At 40.9% G+C, this 20,769-nt stretch overlaps 1 protein-coding gene across 1 annotated transcript in view; it reads left to right on the top strand.

Annotated features, from left to right (window-relative positions):
* Positions 1-6,444: 6,444 nt before the first annotated feature.
* LOC134566025 (uncharacterized) overlaps positions 6,445-20,769 on the top strand; it is a 110,169-nt gene continuing 95,844 nt past the window's right edge. Inside the window, exon 1 of the mRNA XM_063425738.1 lies at positions 6,445-6,500. Coding sequence (XP_063281808.1) covers positions 6,445-6,500 — 56 coding nt within the window. The remainder of the gene's footprint in view (positions 6,501-20,769) is intronic.

Raw genomic sequence — 20,769 nt, 5'->3', positions numbered from 1 at the left:
ACCGGTTTTGCAGCACTCCTTCCAGTCGCTCCTATTACGGTAATAGTCCTTCCGGATGGAGGAGCAACTAGGTCAGTCACCACCGAATGTTTAGCACCAGTGTCGATCATGAATGCACTCCTTTTTCCCCCTATTGATACATCGACCATAGGCTCCGCTCGACCAAGGGGGATGGAGCCCGGTCGGTATCAATAGTTCTCCATGACCGTGTCAGCCAATCCTACAAAGTCCCTATCTTCTCTATCGCGGGACCTTTGCGCTGCGGGATAGTATCTGTCTTCTCTTACACTTCCTCTGTTACTACTATTACTCCCTCCGGGACCTCCTCTACCTCTCGCTCTGCCTCTAAAATGTCCATATCCTGCCCTGGGTTGGTCTCTCTCGTATTGCTCTCTTTTTGGACACTCGCTTCTCCAATGCCCTTCTTCTCTACAATCCGCGCACTGATTCCTACTCAGGGGTTCCCTATTCCACCTACTATCGCCTCTATCTGGGCCCCATCTATCTACGCCTGCGATCGCTACCGCTAGCATATTCGCCTTTTTACGCATCTTGCGCTCTTCCTCTTTCTTACTTTCTGATTCCCTATTCATATACACCTTATTTGCTACCTCCATTAGTTGGGTGATGGACATTCCTGCGAACCCTTCTAACTTCTGTAGCTTGCGCTTAATATCTCCGTAAGCTTGGCTGACAAAGGCAGAGTTTACCATTCGGGAATTCTCAGTGTATTCCGGATTAAAGGGGGTATACAAACGGTATGCCTCCAATAATTGGTCATAAAAGACACTAGGCGCTTCATCACTTTTCTGAATCACCTCAACCGTCTTCGACATATTTATGGCTTTCTTCCCTCCGGCTTTCATGCCAGCAAATATAGCGTCTCTATAGGCTTTTAGATGAACCATATCTGCGCCATTAACATCCCAGTCGGGATCAGCATTAGGATAATGAGTTGCGGCCCATGCTGCTGGATTTGCTTGGTTTAAAGTACGGGCTTCTTCCTCTAGCGCTTTAATAGCCGCTTGGTTTATCCTAGTCCTATCCTCATTGTTAAACAATGACATTAATAATTGCTGGCAATCAGCCCAAGTTGGATTATGCGTCTGGACTATCGACGTGAACAGGTCGGTCATGGCTTGTGGCTTTTCAGTATACGAGGAATTGTGGGTCTTCCAATTCAAGAGATCGGTAGTCGTGAATGGGACATATACAAAGACTGGATCAGCATACACCATTTGACCTACATCATTAAGGTAAGCTGACCCAGGATTCAAACGAAGAGGCATCTGGTAATGTTTAGGTTTTTGGGTTCCGGTCAGTTGTCGGGTTAGTATAGGGCTTCGTGGAGGGGCGTCGGTTAGAGGTTCCGGTCGGGGGGTAATAAGACGTGCGGATGTAGAAGCTTTATCATAGGGAAGGCCGGTGAATAAAATATTCCGAGCCGGGCTAGAGGAACCCTGACCGGAAGCTTGAAATGGCGCCAAATCGGGATAGGTGGGCTTAACGGGGGCTGGTACCGGAAGGGGAGGTTTAGTATAGCGTGGGGTGGATTCTGAGCTGGAGGAGGAAGTAGATGGGGACAACGGGGGAGGGGGTGTGGAACTTCCTGTACTTGTATCACTTCCCCTTGCAGAGAAATAAGGGGGCGGCATAGGGATCTCGGACTCAGGGGGCGTGTCCAAAATGGGCTTAACCGTGGTCCTAGTGGACAAACAAGTCCTGGCCACCATGAGGCGACATTGCTCCTCGTGGCATATTCGGACCCATCTTGGCAAGTCGTTTACGGCCTGCCTCCAACAATCAATGTATGGAAACTGTCCGTAAAGTTCAGGCCTGCCTGATACAGCCACGTGTACACGCTGTACCAGATTTGGATCTAAACTGCCACGTGGCGGCCATGCCGCAACCAAAGTAGGCCATTCCCTAGTGCACAAAGTGATCAAACGTGCAGGAGACATTTTAACCCCAAAATCACATACTGTAAATCCCTTTTTAAAATTCTTTACCATACATCCTAAGGGATCCAAAATCGTCGACTCCGACGCGCCCATACTTATCAATGGAGCGTCGTTGACAACGAATGCTATACACACACTCTATTCAACAGTCACACCCGTTCCTTCGGCAACAGCACCACGTGGTACAGTTACCAAGTGAAACGTACACAATAACACAATAAAAATACTCAGGGAATTCCCATACACACACAGCTGTTACACCAGTCACTAAGTAATCGATATTATGCCCTTTGGCGAAACTATACAGTCACCCACGCTATAATTCCCTATATATGAATTACCCATCTATAACATACCCCAGTAACATCGTCTTTACAAACAGCAGTTACAGTACGGTTAGCATAGGTCAAAGTACAATTTAAGGTCACAATACAATTATTAGTGGTTATGGTGTTAGACATGCAATAGACGACAATTATTAGTACTTATATATAGTGTCAGTAAATATACAGGGTTATGGTACCGTGCACTATAATACAGCTACACACTATTAACACTCTGGCTAGACGGCAGAGCTCACGCTATCTAACAAGATATACACGCTACTAAACAATCTTTAACACATATACAATTCCCAACTAATCAATTGGCCAGTACCTTGATGGACTACCTAAAACTATCTACATCAGTTTTGGTTAGCCACACTGGCCAAGCACCACATATAGCGAACTAGAGGGCGGAATTTACAACAGAACCCTTTTAGTCTATCTACTCTATCAAAAGTCTAGTGGGTTCCAAATTTACACACCTTCCCACTTAGCCAAGATAGGTTGAGAGCTAGCGGACCGAATTTACACAGTTGCTTAGTCTCCCGGTCCCTCCGACCTAGCGAACAAATTGTACACCCTAGAACGCTAGTCTAGACAAGACACCGGTGTCCGGCTAGGGCTATTTACACAGAACCCCGCCTGACTCCAAACCAAATCAAACGGTCTTACTAAAGAGCGTTCGATTGAGCGGTGCGCCTTCGCTCCTTCCCTCTGACAGAGGGGGCAGATTCCATACACAGATTAACCCCTTATGGGCCTACCGCACAATCGGTATACCCCTAGTAGGTCCGCCGTCTAAAACAGCGGTCGTCTTACCTCCTCGTTCCTGAACCTGAGTTCACACTCATCGACGGGGACACCCCGGCACTTACTACGTAGAGGCCGATGATCTCCTGGACAACAGACCAGTGGCGCCGAGACGAAGGGAGGGCCACGCAGAAGTTCAGGTGTGCAGCCGTAGAGAACGTGGGCCTCTGCTTCTCAGCTACCGTTGAACAATGAGCTTCCCGGCCAATGCACCAAATGATACCGGAGAAACTGACGGAAGCCAAGCACAGAGAGATGGACACAGGTTTCTTCAGGAAGGAAGAGATTCTTTATTCGGTTCACCGATCGGGACTCAGAGGGACTAATGTCACCAAAATACAACAAGTTCTGAGCCCCGGACAATAGTGCAGGCTCCTTATATAGGCACATAACTCCTCCCATATTAAGCTCCACCCGCACATTCTCTTGACCAATCAATACGAACAAGAACTAACTTCCTGCTTGACTGCATGGCTTGTCCAGCACAATGAAGGAGGGGAATACTACATCCGGTATTCCTGCACATGCTCCGTACACTACTGATCGTATCTTGCCACGTGCAACCAACCGACCGATACGTCAGCATATGCACGTACACATGCCACGTGGTAATCTCGGCCTACTAAATTTATTTCTACCGAGATTCCACCACAATTTGTATACAGAAAGAACAGTGTGAAAGACTTTGACTCCATGGCGATTGAACTGTGTGCATTGGGTCTGAGCGCTATTCGGTAGTAATGTGCGCTCAGATCTAGGCTATCTGTGGATACGTTATACGAATTAAATGCATTCGGTAGTTTTACATTTATGGATTTTTATGTGTTTTTATTATACCATGTAAAATGGTGGTTTGCCTCTATTCATGGAGATAATTGGATTTCTTCCCAATTATCTCCAGGATAGAGAGGAGGGGCTTACCTGTACAAAGGGGAGTGTTTATACCTGAGCCACTGTGATTGGCTACTGTACCTCATTTGTCCCAGTCTTCCATCTGGTCCCCCAGGGGAGTGTCCACCAGGTGGGAGACCTGCATAAATACCGGGCAGGTAGCCCTCAAAAAAACAGAATCCTGTTTTACCCTCAAGACGGAGCTTGGTCTCGTGTTTGGGGGGATTGCTACTTTGGAGTATTCTTTTTCCTGTTCCAGGAGAGAAGGATTTTGGCTGATTCTTAGTTCAGGGAATTGGATTGTTCGTGAGCTGCCAGTCCCGTATCGAGGAGAGAGGTCTTTCTTATAATTATCCAGTTCGGTGAATTGAAGCGTTTGTGAGTTGCTATTCCCGTAACAAGCTGAACCTCCTATTCGGTATTAACCCACGATACCCGGGTTATACCGTAACAGAACAATTAAGAGAAAGATACACAATAAAATGAATCCATCTTCGTCCTGCGAGGGTTTGCTGTAAATTAGCTCTCATGGCAGGGAAAGCCCTTATAAATGCTTTTTCATGCTACATCCACTATGTAATTTTAGTAAGAGTGCTCTGATTGGTTAGCTGGTATTACTTGCATAATTGAGTAAAGCAACACCTCCCGGCATCCCTCCGCCATCTTGGATCACATGATTCTCTGTCCGGTTGCTAGGAGATGAACTAAAAACAAAACTAGTAGAAAACAGACTAAGTAAGCTAGGTGCAGAGGCCTCTATAAATATAGTAAACAACCACCAGAGAGTGTCCAAGTAAAAGCACTTGTGAAACCACACATATGAGGGTGCTAGAGTACCAGATGTAAAATTTCATATTTACCTATGCTGAAATAATGGGTATAATAAACGGGGCTCAAGCCCATAAAAATAAGAAAGGCAGAGAGGGAGAAAAATATCTGGTTTAAAAAAGGTGAACAATTTATTGTGCATCAAAATTGAAAAGTTAATACTAATACAACAAACTGAAATATACAGCACAGTGAAGTCCACAGTAAGCACTATAGGTATGAAATGGTGTAAAACAAATGCCCTCGGTCGCGACTCCTTGGGGTAATTAATACCTATAAAGTGCTAAACAAGGATAAAATAGTGTGTAAAGTCACCAAACTGTGGAGCTGTAAAACAATACTTATGATTCTTGATGTGTTTCGTCCAGTGGTCGTCAGATCTTCCTCAAGAATAGGAGCTTGAATAGGAGTCTCTTCTCCCGATCTTCTTAAATAACTGCCTCTTCGCACCCAAAGGTGAATGAACGGATACGCATATGGACACATACACTTCCAGGTGATTGCGCACAATGACGTACTACCTAGCGTCATGCTACGTGAACCCGGAAGTGTCTTTTGCATAAGCGTTACACCTTGGAGCACAAAACAACTTTATTGGCAACCACCGCCCCAACCCGAAACTGCATCAATTTTTTCAAGAAAAAAAGCCATTTGTGGCAAAAGGTGTGTCACATAAGTTGCCATATATCTGTATGAACTGAGTATACCACAAATTAGGGCTATGTAAAAAATCAATAAGTAAATAAAGAGGAGATAATCAATTAAAAAAGGAATTTCCCCCTAAAATTACAATGCATGTGAAAAAGTTTTTGTGGTACACCACACATTCTATTGTATTAAAAATAGAAGATAAAGAAAACATTTACTAAATTTGGCTGAATCTATTAAGGTGCAAAAAAGGTAAACAATGTAAAACTGTCACATCCTCTTCTGTTCTGCAGAGATACAAATCTTGTTTAGTTTTTATTGTTTTTCTGGTTTTCTATTCTGTCTGGTTTTCTTTATGCTGGGTTTTCTGGGTTCATTCCTTTATGCCGTTCCTGGAATTCCCAGTCTCCTGGATTCCTTTATATGTTTGTTTTATGTTGCCACACCCTTTCCTTTTCCATTAATCCTTTTGTTTCAGTTGGTTCCTGCAGGCAGTTGCTTCATGTCCTCTGCCTCTTTCTTTGCATCAGGGCCCTGATATGTGGCCGCACAAACACAGGTGCTCAACACCAGGGAGGTGGGTGGTTACCCTGCACCAGGCCCTGATAGTCTATTTGCACGCTGAGACTCCTCTCATCATCAGACACTCAGGGGTCCCAGTCTCTGAACCGCCACCTTTGACAGATAACCGTATGCACTTGGAGTTTGTGGAGTGGACTTTGCAGCTTTCCTGACTTGCTCTGTCTGTGTCGTGTCCTGCCTGGGAATTCTGCATGCAAGAGACGCAGTATGTCTGCTGGAGGAGGTCGATCCACTAAGCGGTACGGTCGTCGCTTCAGTTATTCTCTTATGGTGCTTGTTTCCTGGTTCCTTGTTCTGGTTCCTGTTTCATGGCAGTGCTCCTATTCTGAAGTGGATCTCGGTCCTGGCTGGTGGTTCCTTTGCAGGATACCTTTCCAAAGGAATTAAAGTAGTTCAAAATGGCATTGGGAGCCGCAAACTACTTTCCTGCTGTGTCGGGGAATCCTTGCCTCCGGTAAGTCTTGAGGACTTAGTTGCTGGATCCTCGCTTCTTTCCTGGTCTCTGCCTGAGAGCTGCTTGTCACGCCTGGAGGTTGCTCCTTAAGAGGGGAGTTATGTCACATCCTGTTCTGTTCTGCGGAGGTGTCTGGCCTTGGCTTCTGGTTTACAGTACTCTTTTTACAATTCTTGTTTAGTTTTTCTTGGTCTTTCTGGTTTTCTATTCTGTGTCTGGTTTTCTTCATGCTGGGTTTTCTGGGTTCATTCCTTTATTCCGTTCCTGGAATTCCCAGTCTCCTGGATTCCTTTATATGTTTGTTTTATGTTGCCACACCCTTTCCTTTCCCATTAATCATTTTGTTTCAGTTGGTTCCTGCAGGCAGTTGCTTCATGTCCTCTGCCCCTTTCTTTGCAGGTCAGTGCTGTGTGTGTTTTATTATTGTTTATTTAGTCAGGTATATCTAGGCAGTTAGGACCCACCGTACTTGGAGTAGTTTGGCGCAGTGGTGGACTGCATACATCTTGGCCATTTATGCATGTCTAAATCTCCAATGTTTTACATATATAGTAATTAGATATGTCTCCTCTTGTTTTGCCTTGCATCTCTGGTTTTATTTTTGTCTTGTATTCCCAGTTCATGTACAGTCCTGTCCTGCCCTGTTCATGTTTCCCTCATGTCTTGTGTACATGTTCTGGGTTCTGCTTTCTGTCCTGCTCCGGTTCTGGGTGTTCTAGTTTTGTCTTGTTTTTTTATTTGGTGTCTATTCTAGTCTTACCTTGTTTCTAGTACTGGATACATATCTGCCACAGAGCTTCCCTATGCAGTTCCTGGGAGGTCTGCATATCATCAAGGTCCGAGCTCTTGGGATCTGCAGAAGCTGCATCAGGGCCTTAGCATGTGGCCACCCAAACGCTGGTGCTCAACACCAGGGGGCATGTAGTTACCCTGCACCAGGCCCTGATAGTCCATTTCCACGCTGAGACTCCTCTCATCATCAGGCACTCTGGGATCCCGGTCTCTGAACCACCACCCATGACAAAAACAAATGGCTAAAGAACCATCAAAGATAAAGGTGCATAATATATCATGGGGAAAAGAGAGGGAATCATAAATAATCCGTAGAAATAGGAATGCCATTGATAAAATGTGGGAATAGATAAAACACTCCAATATAAAAAGGAAAAACATTGTATTAAATATATATATATATATATTGAAGACAATATTATTTCAAAAACATTTATTTCCCAAAATAGTTCCTTTTTTTTATAAAAATGATAAAATCCCAATCTGTATTCAAACTATAAGGAATAGAGGTTTTAAGTTGATAGATCTATTCTGTTTCTTTTGTCGCCAAGGCCTTCAATGTATCACCTCCTCTCCAATGTGGTATTATTCTGTTGATTACAAACAAAATCTTTAAAATTAAAACAGGATATTTATGACAGTGTCTAGGCACGCTATGTTTTTCACTGTTATTTCTAAGATCAAATAATCTCATTATAACAGGCTGACAAAGGGGTCGGGATCGTCATTATGGATAGAGAGATGTACCTCAACAAAGCTTCCAGGATTTTAAAAGATGAGAATACGTAGAAAGTCTGAAAAGAAAATCCTAGCACACTTAAAAAAAAAAACAACTTGAACCTTTAATGAAAAGATTATCTCTAAAATGGAGCTGGATTATTTGTATATTCAGCATCTAAAATTGACAATTGTTTACCACCTGCCCAAGATCCACAAACATTGAGATAACCCAGCTTATAGACCAATTATTAGTGGGATTGGATATTTGACCAGTACTTTATCAGAATATGTAGATTTTTATCTACAGAAATATGTCAAGCACCTTCCTATATAAAAGATTCTGCCAACACAATAAGAGAAATGGAGGACCTTCAATGGAAAGAGGATTACATCTGGGCTACTATAGATGTAACTTCCTTATATACAGTAATAGACCATGAAAAAGGGATTAGGGCTGTACAGGATGTTCTCACCGTTGATGAACAAATGTCTCAGAAACAGATGGTATTCATATTGAAATATATTGAGTACATTTTAAAGAAAAATGCTTTTTGGTTTGAGGGCACACATCATCTTCAGATATGCGGGACAACAATGGGCACCAGGTTTGCCCCCAGATATGCCGATATCTGTTTTGTAAACTGGGAGTCAAAGTTAATCCGTTTTTGGTGAACCTGGTGTTATGGAAAATGTATATCGATGATATTTTAATTATTTGGCAAGGGATAAACCCTCTTTTAAAGATTTGATTGAATACGTGAACTCCCATAATTATGGTTTACGCTTCACCCAAGAAGTAGGTGACACTAGTATTAACTTCCTATATTTAACACTCTTTGTAAATAATGGAATAGTGGGCAATAAAACCTATTTTAAGCCCACTGATTGTAACAGTTTGATAGACTATACAAGTTGCCACAATCAACAATGGCTGCGAAATATTCCAAAAAGACAACAAATGAGGCTATATCGGAATTGATCGAGAAAAGAAGATTTTAAGATCCAAGTAGAGTCTTTAAACAAGACATTCTTAGATGGGAAATACCGGGAGGACTTGTTGAAAAACTCCCAAAGGGAGAGTGTTTAAATAGGAAAGAAAGTTTAAAAGAAAAACCCAAGAAAATAGTTAAAAATGTGGATTTTATCATGGCCTTTTGAACAAAGTATAACAGTAAAGCAACTAAAATTGAGAAAGCCATTAAGAAACACTGGCCCATATTAATGCTGGGATTCAATATATAGGTCACACTATACGGAAATTGCACGAAAGGTTGCTAGAATATTTTAATGGTATTAGAAATAAAAGTGAAAAACATAGCGTGCCTAGACACTGTCATAAATGTCCTGTTTTAATTTTAAATATCTTGTTTGTATAGAAATTGACAGAATAATACCACTGTCATGATCTGCTCTGCTCTGTTCTGATGTCTGGACTTGACTTCTGGTATCCAGTACTCTTTTTGCTATTCTTGCTTAGTTTTCCTTGTTTTTTTGGTTTTCTATTCTATGTCTGGTTTTCTTTATGCTGGGATTTCTGGGTTCATTCCTATAGTTCGTCCCTGGATTTCCCAGTCTCCAGGTTTCCTTTAAATGTTTGTTTTATGTCGCCACACCCGTTTGTTTTCCATCATTCCTTTCTGTTTCAGAGTTCTGCAGGCAGCTGCTCAAAGCTTCTGCCCTTTCTTGCAGGTATGTCTACTTAGGATGTTTTAGCATACATTAGGCAGTGTAGGACCTGCCAGATATGGGGTACATTGGCGTTGTTGGCAGGCTTATGCAATGTATGATCATATCGTGTGACTAAATCCCCATGATTTACATATGTAGTACTTAGTTATTTATCCTCTTGTTTTGCCTATGTTATCTTGTCTTGTTTTAGTTTGTATACCCAGCCCATGTACAGTCCTGTCCAGTCATGCCCATGTTATGTTCATGTTTTCCTCATGTCTTGTGTATATGTTCTGGGTTTAGCTTACTATCCTTCTCTGGTTCTGGGTTCTCCTAGTTTTGTCTTGTTTCATTGTTTGGTGTCTATCTCTAGTCTAGCCTTGTTTCTAGTAATGGATACAATCTTGCTGCAGAGCCTCCCTATTCAACTCCTGGGAGGTCTACTGAATCAGGTGAAGCTGAATCAGGGTCTTGGTATGTGGCTGCACAAACGCTGGTGCTCAACACCAGGGAGCGTGCGGTTACCCTGCACCAGACCCTGCTAATCCACCTCCACGCTGAAGACTCCCACTTAACATCAGGCATATTGGGTCCCGGTCCACGCACCGCCACCTGGACACTATGTGTCTGGGTTCCGGGCACAGGACCGCCACCCTGACAACCACATTGGAGAGGAGGTGATTAGTGATGTCGCGAACATAAAATTTTCGAGTTCGCTAATGGCGAATGCGAATTTCCGCAAATGTTCACGAACGGGTGAACCGGGTTAACCGCCATAGACTTCAATATAGCCGGCAAATTTTAAAACCCCCAGGGACTCTTTCTGGCCACAATAGTAATGGAAAAGTTGTTTCAAGGGGACTAACACCTGGACTGTGGCATGCCGGAGGGGGATCCATGGCAAAACTCCCATGGAAAATTGCATAGTTGATGCAGAGTCTGGTTTTAATCCATAAAGGGCATAAATCACCTAACATTCCTAAATTGTTTGGAATAACATGCTTTAAAACATCAGGTATGATGTTGTATCGATCAGGTAGTGTAAGGGTTACGCCCGCTTCACAGTGACAGACCAAACTCCCCGTCTAACGCACCGCAAACAACCGCAAACAGTCCATTTGCACAACCGCAAACTCCCCATTTACACAAGGTTGTATACCAAGCTAGCCATGTCCCGTTCCTTGTCCTTACTGATGTCATTGAAGATCTCTTCCTCCACCCAGCCACGTACAACACCAAGGGCCCCCGAAAGGTGACAAAAAGCCCCCTGTATTTTTTTTTTTTAAAATGTACACTACTGTTACACCAGATATGAGTTGCACTGGTGTGACACTGTGCCCTGGCAGGCCCTGAAACGCACACGTGTGAAGGAAACTGACTGCTATTATTTCACAGTCAAATTTCTAGTTGTTTTTTTTTTTATGTACACTACTGTTACACCAGTGATTAGCCCACGTCATGCCTACGCCCCCAAAACGTTCGTTTGTGGGGGTGCTGGAATGACGTGGGCCAATGGGAGCCTTGTAGCGGAGCGGCAGGGGTTAATCCAAGGGCTCTCCGCTGGTACTCAGGATTCATCATACAGAAGGCAGGACACACAGCATAATTCCCATTCCCAAGGACCACACGACACACAGCCTGGGAGTCAACTGACAATTTTTATTCACGGCTCCAGGAGTTAACTGTCAACTGTCAACTGTCAACTTTTAAATGTTCTGCAATGCAGTAAAAGCAAGACATACACAAGGGAAAACCATCACAGTACATATTGGAGACACAAAATATAAAACCAAACCTCTGAATACTCAGGGGACATGGCACTTAGTGGCGATGTCCCGCCACATATCTCCCCCTTGTCCACTCCCGGCAGCCCCAGCCTGACTCACACGGGTCAGCTGGCTGCTGCCCGGAGTGGACACAGTCTTTTAGTGCCATGTCCCTCTCCATGTCTTCCTCCATTAATTCTATTACCGTATATACTCGAGTATAAGCCGACCCGAATATAAGCCGAGGCCCCTAATTTTACCCCAAAAAACTGGGAAAACTTATTGACTCGAGTATAAGACTAGGGTGAGAAATGCAGCAGCTACTGGTAAATTTCTAAATAAAATTAGATCCTAAAAAAAATATATTAATTGAATATTTATTTACAGTGTGTGTATAATGAATGCAGTGTGTGTATAATGAATGCAGTGTGTGTGTATGAGTGCAGTGTGAGTGTATGAGTGCAGTGTGTGTATGAGTGCAGTGTGTGTATGAGTGCAGTGTGTGTGTGTGAATGCAGTGTGTGTGTGTGAATGCAGTGTGAGTGTATGAATGCAGTGTGAGTGTATGAATGCAGTGTGAGTGTATGAGTGCAGCGTGAGTGTATGAATGCAGTGTGTGAGTGTATGAATGCAGTGTGTGAGCGTATGAGTGCAGTGTGTGTGTGTGTATGAGTGCAGTGTGTGTGTGTGTATGAGTGCAGTGTGTGTGTGTGTATGAGTGCAGTGTGTGTTTGTGTATGAGTGCAGTGTGTGTGTGTATGAGTGCAGTGTGTGTGTATGAGTGGTGTGTGTGTGTGTGTGTGTGTGTGTGTGTTGCAGAGCCTTGGTGGGGGATGGGCAATTTTGTTTTTTATTATTTTAATATTTTTTTTATTATTATTTATTTTTATTTATTTAATTTAATTTTTTATTATTTTTGTATTATTATTTAATTTCTTTTTTTTATTATTACTAATTTTTTTTTCATCCCCCCTCCCTGCTTGATACATGGTAGGGAGGGGGGCTCTCCTTCCCTGGTGGTCCAGCATTGGCAGTTCAGGGGGGGGCTGTGGGGGCTGTAAGAGAGTTTACTTACCTCTCCTGCAGCTCCTGTCAGCTCTCTCCTCCTCCGCGCCGTCCGTGCAGCTCCCTCTGTCAGCTCCCAGTGTAAGTCTCGCGAGAGCCGCGGCTCTCGCGAGACTTACACTGGGAGCTGACCGAGGTGCTGAACGGACCGGCGGAGGAGGAGAGAGCTGACAGGAGCTGCAGGAGAGGTAAGTAAACTCTCTTACAGCCTCCACAGCCCCAGTCTGTATTATGGCAATGCAAATTGCCATAATACAGACTATTGACTCGAGTATAAGCCGAGTTGGGGTTTTTTAGCACAAAAAATGTGCTAAAAAACTCGGCTTATACTCGAGTATATACGGTATATTACATTTACTGCCCCCCTCTCCATGTCTTCCTCCCTTAATTCTATTATATTACATTTACTGCACCTCTCCAATAGTCCTTGTATTACACACAGTATCTCTGTATTACACACAGTATCTCTATATTACACACATTATCCCTGTATTACACTCAATATCCCTGTATTACACACAGTATCCCTGTATTACACTCAGTATCCCTGTATTACACTCAGTATCTCTGTATTACACACAGTATCTCTGTATTACACACAGTATCTCTGTATTACACACAGTATCTCTGTATTACACACAGTATCTCTGTATTACACACAGTATCCCTGTATTACACACAGTATCCCTGTATTACACACAGGTTACTGGCTATGGGAGGATAATGTATAATAAACACACGTTACTGGCTATGGGGATAATGTATAATAAACACAGGTTACTGGCTATGGGGGATAATGTATAATAAACACAGGTTACTGGCTATGGGGGATAATGTATAATAAACACAGGTTACTGGCTATGGAGGATAATGTATAATAAACACAAACACAAAAAACAAAACAAAAAAAAAAGATTCCAGCTTCAGAATTAATCTAAATTGTATGCTATCTAGGAGGTGGGAGGGTCTGGGAGGGAGGGTCTGCTGCTGATTGACTGGAATGTGTCTGCTGACTGTGAGGTACAGGGTCAAAGTTTACTCAATGATAACGAATAGGGGCGGACCAAACATTGCATACGTTCGCCATCCGTGGCGAACGCGAACAAGCTATGTTCGCCAGGAACTATTCGGCAGCGAACCGTTCGGGACATCACTAGAGGTGATACATTAAGGGCCTTGACGAGAAAAGAAACAGAATGGATCTATCAACTTAAAACCTCTATTCCATATGGTTTGAATACAGATTGGAAGTTTTTAGCATTTTTATGAAAATATAACTATTTTTGGAAATAAATGTTTTTGGATAAATATTGTTGCGGCAAAAAAAAAACCTCGACACTGAGTTTTGGAGAGGCCTGCTTGCCAGTCTCTTGCCCTGTGACTATGGCCCATGGGGGTATTGCCATTTAAAAATTTGATTTGGGCATATTGGATTTCAAAACATTGTTTCTGCCCCTTTAAATGTTGGAAAAGATTTGCACTTTTGAAATGGCACTTCAGATGCAGCCGAAGTGCCGAAGTAGTCAAAGAGGCCGCCATTCGTACAGTTGAACACGTGGCGGCAGCCATCTTGTTTAGTCAAGCACAGTCAGCGGAGTTTTGCCGTTGAGCTCATGGAACTAAAATCGGACACGCGATGGCACGAACACCGCTGAACCTTACCTTCTTTGAAACTTCGATGCTTCGGCGGGAGTGGAACAGCGTTTGACAATTCGAACGCCACTTTAACATTGGCTATTTACACGAACTGCTACCGTTCGTGCATTCAAACTGCATTTGAACTATGTGAACTAGACCGGCCGCACAGCCTAAATCCCTGGAACTGTTTTGGGCATAAAATCCATGCTTGCGGTCTGTCAAATGTGAATTTCAGCTATCTACCGAACCCCTGAACCGAGTACTATGATTTTGGAATATGTTGTTCCCATAATTAAGCCCGTTCAGAAAATTTAAGTTGTATGTGAATTGAATGTATAACTTTGATGTTATGAGAAATGTGTAAACATTTGTTTTTTCTGCTTGGGGATAATTGAGTTAATACAGTATCTTGCTCAATTATCTACCAAGCAGATGGGAGGGTTTGTGTGCATTATTTGGGAGTGTCTGAATGTACAAATATGTCCTGATTGGTATTTGCAACTTTGTATCCTGTGTACCACAAGGTCCACGTGGGTGGTAACCTTGTGGAAAAAACTGTATATAAGAGAGAAAAAAAAACCTCAGACTGCTAAGTTCCTGTTTTACCCTCAACATAGAGCCTTGTCTCATGTGTGGGGGAAAAGGCTGGATCTACACTGGGGATTGCTATACGCTGTATACTCCCCTGGCTTTAATCACTAAGCTCTTTAAAGAGCTTGTTCCTGCTTCGCTCTCTGAAGGAAGAGAGGTTCACCCACTGGAGCCTGGAGCCTTGTTGTAGGTCCAGGGTGGGTAGGAGACGGCGAGACCCCAACCAAGCTGCGGCGGTTCGTGGGGGCTGCAGTGCTGCAGTTCTTGGAGCCCTCAGGAAGCACTAGGAGCATCCATCAACGGAGGTACCCAGTCAGGGTGCCAGGTGATCCGTCACAATTGTTGTCTTCAATATATAGATTTTTAATACAATGTTTTTCTTTTTTATATTGGAGTGTGTTATCTATTCCCACATTTTATCAATGCGATTCCTATTTATATGGATTATTTATGATTCTCTCTTTTTTTCCTATGATATATTATGCACCTTTATCTTTGATGGTTCTTTAGCCATTTCTTTTAAATTGTTTACCTTTTTTGCACCTTAACCCCGTAAGGACCAAACTTCCGGAATAAAAGGGAATCATGACATGTCACACATGGCATGTGTCCTTAAGGGGTTAAGTAGATTCAGACAGATTTAGTAAATGTTTTCTTTATTTTCTATTTTTAATACAATAGAATGTGAAGTGTACAGGGGGGGGATGACGTAGGACGTGGGACGGTGCACGGAGGCACGCCGCGTCTCGCGGGCTTTTTTCCTTGGCCGGAAGATGGGAGATACTGAGCAGACCGGGGCGTTGTGAGGGAAGACACCCGATTTGCTTTCTGCTGCGGTTGGCGTTACGGGGCGATGCGGTGTTGCTGAACGGTTGCTGAGCGGTCGAGAAAGAAGATAGGTCTCAAACGCTTATTTTGTTAAGTGGAAAACTAATTCTGTCCAGTGACTGCTGGAAAAGCACGATGGGAGTGATGGGAGTGACCCCCCAGGACGCTTAAACGGAGAAGTGGATAAGTATACCGGCTGGTTTTGCTATATATCTATGCTACATGTATGCTACTTCCACGTATTAGCTAACAGAGCTTATATACCAGCCACCTATTCAGTTACTAAGCTTACACTAAGGTCCGTATTTAGGTTTTTATACCCTACTACGTATTACTATTTTTTATTTACTATTATTGCACTGCTATCACAGTAATTGATATCCTCATCTTCCTTTAATCATTTACCAAGATCTACCAAAAAATATATAAAAAGAAAAAAAAAAAAAAAAAATTTATAAAAAAAAAAAAAACAGAGAAGGATATAGAACGCGATTAGAAAGAGAAAGTGAAAGAGAAGGGAAAGAGAGGAGGAGTAAATGGCCTCAAAAAAAAACTCAGAGGGTAAACAGAATTTAAAAAGAACTGCTAAAAAACAAGAACCAGCCATAGAAAGGAGGACCTCAGGTTTTTTTTCTCCTCAATTAAACAAGGGGAGTAGTACTAAATCTATACAAGAAGAATCAATACCTATATTGGACCCCAAAGAGACCGAGATAGACAAAACTTTGTCAGATAGCTCATGGGAAGAAAATGTATCTATCACTGCCGGTTATTTATCCAAATGCTTGGAGATTCAATTAGAGAAAATAAAAGAAGAAATAAACCTGCAGTCTAGAGAAATAAAAAATGAGATTCTAAATATAGGAAGAAGAGTGGTATTGTTAGAAGAGAAGATGGATCAAATAAATATACAACAAAAAAACAATACGGATAATATAAACAAATTGGACGAAACCCTAGAGACCCTGAAAAGGAAGATTACGGATTTAGAAGATAGATCTAGAAGACAAAACCTCCGAATTAGGGGGATCCCGGAGACTGTTGCAAATGCAAACCTAGAAGACTATTGTGTAGAGTTTTTTTTGTTTCTGGGGGTTAACTCAGATAACGGTACAAGCGGCATTGAAAGATGTCATAGAATCTATAAACCCGGTAATGTACCAGAACAAGCCCCGAGAGACACAATTATTTGCCTACAATCATTCCGTTTTAAGACGCAAATTATGAAGGCAATGACAACAAAAGACCTGCAGAGGTCAATCTTCCATCAAATTAAGATTTTTCAAGATCTCTCATACCAGACCAGACTACAAAGGAATTTTTTTTCCAACCAGACAGAGGTCCTTAGAAAAAATGCAATTAAATACGCTTGGGGATTTCCGACACGCATAAACCTAACACATAATAACCAAAGACTGACCTTTGATAAACCGCAGGAATTAGAACAATGGCTACTAGAAGGGAATTTAAAATAAGTTATTGCACAGGGGTTTTTTTTCTTTTTTTTTTTTTCTCTCTCCGTACATATATAACACAACATAAAACAAATAGATTAGGATTAAAATTACACGAGGGGCCACTGAAATGTAATGGGTGGTCCCTCACTATTAAGCTAAATCTCTCTTGAAAATTAAGGAAAATGGGGGAAAGACGTGATAAAGGGAAGAAGAGAGAAGGGAGAAAGGAGAGAAAGAGAGAAGAAAAAAGAGAGAAAAAAACTAAAATAGACAAAAGAACAGGAGTGCTTATACTAACCACAATAATAATAAGTAAATACACTATATATTAGAGGTAATTTGATATAAAGATCATGACACAAAATAAAGGTAATACTCCGGACTTAAAGATATACTAAAATATAAAATACACTAAATACACTAAAAACAATTTTTTGGGTTTAATTAAATGGTTACTTAGATTAAATAAAAAAAAGAAAAAAAAAGGAAAAAAAACTATGAATTGGGAATCACTAATAGAAGTACCTTTATAGAAATATTTTGATATAAAATAAATGTAAATAAATGTAATATTTGGGAATCAAAGACACACTAAATTTTTAAATTTACACTAAAATTTTAATTTAACGAAAGAGCTATTTTGATAAAGTAAAAAACAGAGAAAATGAAAAAAGAAGAAAAAAGTATGAAATGGGAACAAATTATTTTTTTTTTTTTCTCTCTCCCTTCCGGTATCATTTTTACCATTACACCCGTCCGGCCAAGGAGAAACTCTAGCTCGCAGATCTCGAGACTTTTCTTTTCTGCGAGTTTAGAGTATGGGGACATTTTCGACGTCACTGATTAGAGAGTCGGTGTCGTTTTTGGACTGTTGTTTTCTCTCCCTGTGTTTTTGGCAGGGCTTCCCCCCGAAGGCTATGGGAGGCCTAGGTAGGGAAGAACACCAGGGAGGGAATAGATCCATAGTTTTTCGCCTAGTAAAAGGCAGACAGTGTACGTTTTATGTTGTGTTTTATATGTTTGTTAGTATAGATGGTGAACTTATCGGTCCTCGAAAGAAAAGAAATGGGATACATAAAATAAAATGAGGCTAGTGACGATTAACGCACAGGGGATAAACTCACAATTTAAAAGATATACAATCCTTGAGTTTCTCAAAAAAGAAGAAATCCAGATTGCAGCCCTACAGGAAACCCACTGGAGAACGCAAGATAAAAACAATCTTAAATCTAAATTTTTTCCGACTATAATTAGTGCCTCTATGAGCCAAAAAAAGAAAAGAGGAGTAGCCTTTTTATTTTCTAGGAATATATCATTAAAAATTATATACCAAGAAATTGATTTCGAAGGCAGATACATCATATTAGTAGCAGAAATTAATAATCAAAAATATACGCTAGTGAACATATATGCACCAAATCAATCACAAATTGCATTTATTAAAAAAGTGCTTAATAAAACTGAACGCGTGAAAATGGGCCGAGTTATTGTTATGGGAGACTTTAATTGCGTACCCGATATTGAGATAGACCGAAGTTCTAAAACAAAAACTAGTAACTATGGAAACCTGAAGGTGACTGCTAAAAAAATCTCAGAATTAATCAAACAAGCTCAACTTTTGGATTATTGGAGGATATTTCATACGAAGGAAAAGGATTTTTCATGTTTCTCAAAAGCTTTCTGCTCATATTCTAGAATTGATCTCTTTTTGGGGGATAGAAATTTAGCGAGTCAAATTAAAAAGGTTTTTATAATAACCACTACATGGTCAGATCATAATCCGGTCATCCTAGATATAAAAGAACAACATCAAAGAACAAGAGCTGACTGGAAAATGAAAGACTGGTTACTTAAAAATGAAGATAATCTTAAATATATTAAAGATACAACAGACTATTTTTTCTAAGAAAATAGAAACAAAGATGTCTCTCCAGCAATGACTTGGTGTGCTTACAAATCAGTAATAAGGGGCCTGTTTATAAGCTTAGCAGCAAAAGATAATAAATTAAATAAAAAAAAGGCAAATTTAGCTGAATTGTACATAAAACTAGACAATTTACTTGAACAAAATAAAAATAAACCATCTCGGAGTATTACTAATGAAATTATAGACACTGAAAAATTAATTAATGAACATCTCATGATAAAGGCTAATAATGCGTTGCATTATCTAAAACAGAAATGGTACTACACCGGAAATAGAGCAGAAAAGCTAATGACGAACAGAATAAAAAAAGAAAAATCGAAAAGAATCATTACCAAAATTATTGATAATGGAGAGACTCTCTTGAGACCGGAAAAAATAGCAGAAGCCTTCAAAAATTATTATCAAGATCTATATAATATTAAAGATCCTACCGAAATGACGAACATTAGTGCATTTCTCGAGAATATAAAGAGCCCAAAAATTTCACAAATACAACTGCAGGAGCTTAATAAAACTTTTCAAGAAGAAGAACTGATTTTCTGTATTAACAAATTAAAAAAGAATAAATCTTCTGGTCCAGATGGATTTGATAACCTTTTTTACAAACTTTTAGGAAATAATATTAAAACGGACCTAATTGAAGTTTTCAATTCCTTCGTTACACCTAATAGCATACCGGCAGAACTGTTACAAGCAAATATAGTGCCTATCCTTAAACAAGAAAAAGATGCAGAGAAGATAAAGAATTATCGTCCAATCTCATTGTTGAATACCGACATTAAAATATACTCTGCTATGATAGCAGAACGTTTAAAAAAAATTATATCAGAAATAATAAACAGAAACCAAGTCGGGTTTGTTCCGGGGAGGTCTTCAACCCATAACATCAGAAGATTGATCGACATATTGGATTCCGCTTGGACCACTGGAACTCCCATGTTGACCCTGTCTTTGGATGCTGAGAAAGCATTCGACTGGGTCAACTGGGAGTTCATGAGACAAACACTACAGCGATTTGGATTGGAGGGAAGACTTCTTGAGAACATTTTTGCCCTATACACTGGCCCAACAGCAAGAATAATGGGGAATGGCTTTAGCTCAGATTGGTTCCCATTATCTAATGGAACACAACAGGGATGTCCGCTATCCCTCTTACTCTATATAATCTCATTAGAACCTTTGGCATCGGCCATCAGACAAGAAGAAAACATCTCTGGTTTTGACCACAAGAAAGAAAACATAAAAATAAAGCTTTACGCAGATGAAGTGATTATAACCTTAGAAAATCCGTTACAATCAATAACACAGCTCATGTCAATTATAGAAAAGTTTTCACAGGTTTCTGGCTACAGATTAAATACAGATAAATCAACTATTCTGGCGAGTAATGTAAATATGGAAGAAAAAAAAGAGATAAAAAAGAGGTTTGATTTTACTTGGATTGAAAAATCATTTAATTATTTGGGAATTAACATCTGTACAGATCCAAGCAAAATTGTTGAGATCAATTTCCTCCCATTACTTCTAAAAATGAACAAGATATTAAAAGATTGGAGAAATCTGGAATTCTCCTGGTGGGGCCGCATAAATATAGTTAAATCCTACGTTCTACCAAAGTGGTTATACCTATTTAGAATGCTTCCTCTGAAGGTACCCGATAGTTGGCTATCACTTATCCAACAATCTTTCTCGAAATTTATATGGCAATCAAAGAAACCTAGGATGGCAAGAAAATTCTTGGCGATTAAACAAGCAAATGGAGGAGTAGGACTTGCGCTGATCCAACAATACTATCAAGCGAGTACTCTCTCTCATTG

Source organism: Pelobates fuscus, chromosome 6 (assembly GCF_036172605.1).
Source record: "Pelobates fuscus isolate aPelFus1 chromosome 6, aPelFus1.pri, whole genome shotgun sequence".
Taxonomy (NCBI): Eukaryota; Metazoa; Chordata; class Amphibia; order Anura; family Pelobatidae; genus Pelobates; species Pelobates fuscus.
This window is presented reverse-complemented; position numbering and strand designations above follow the sequence as displayed.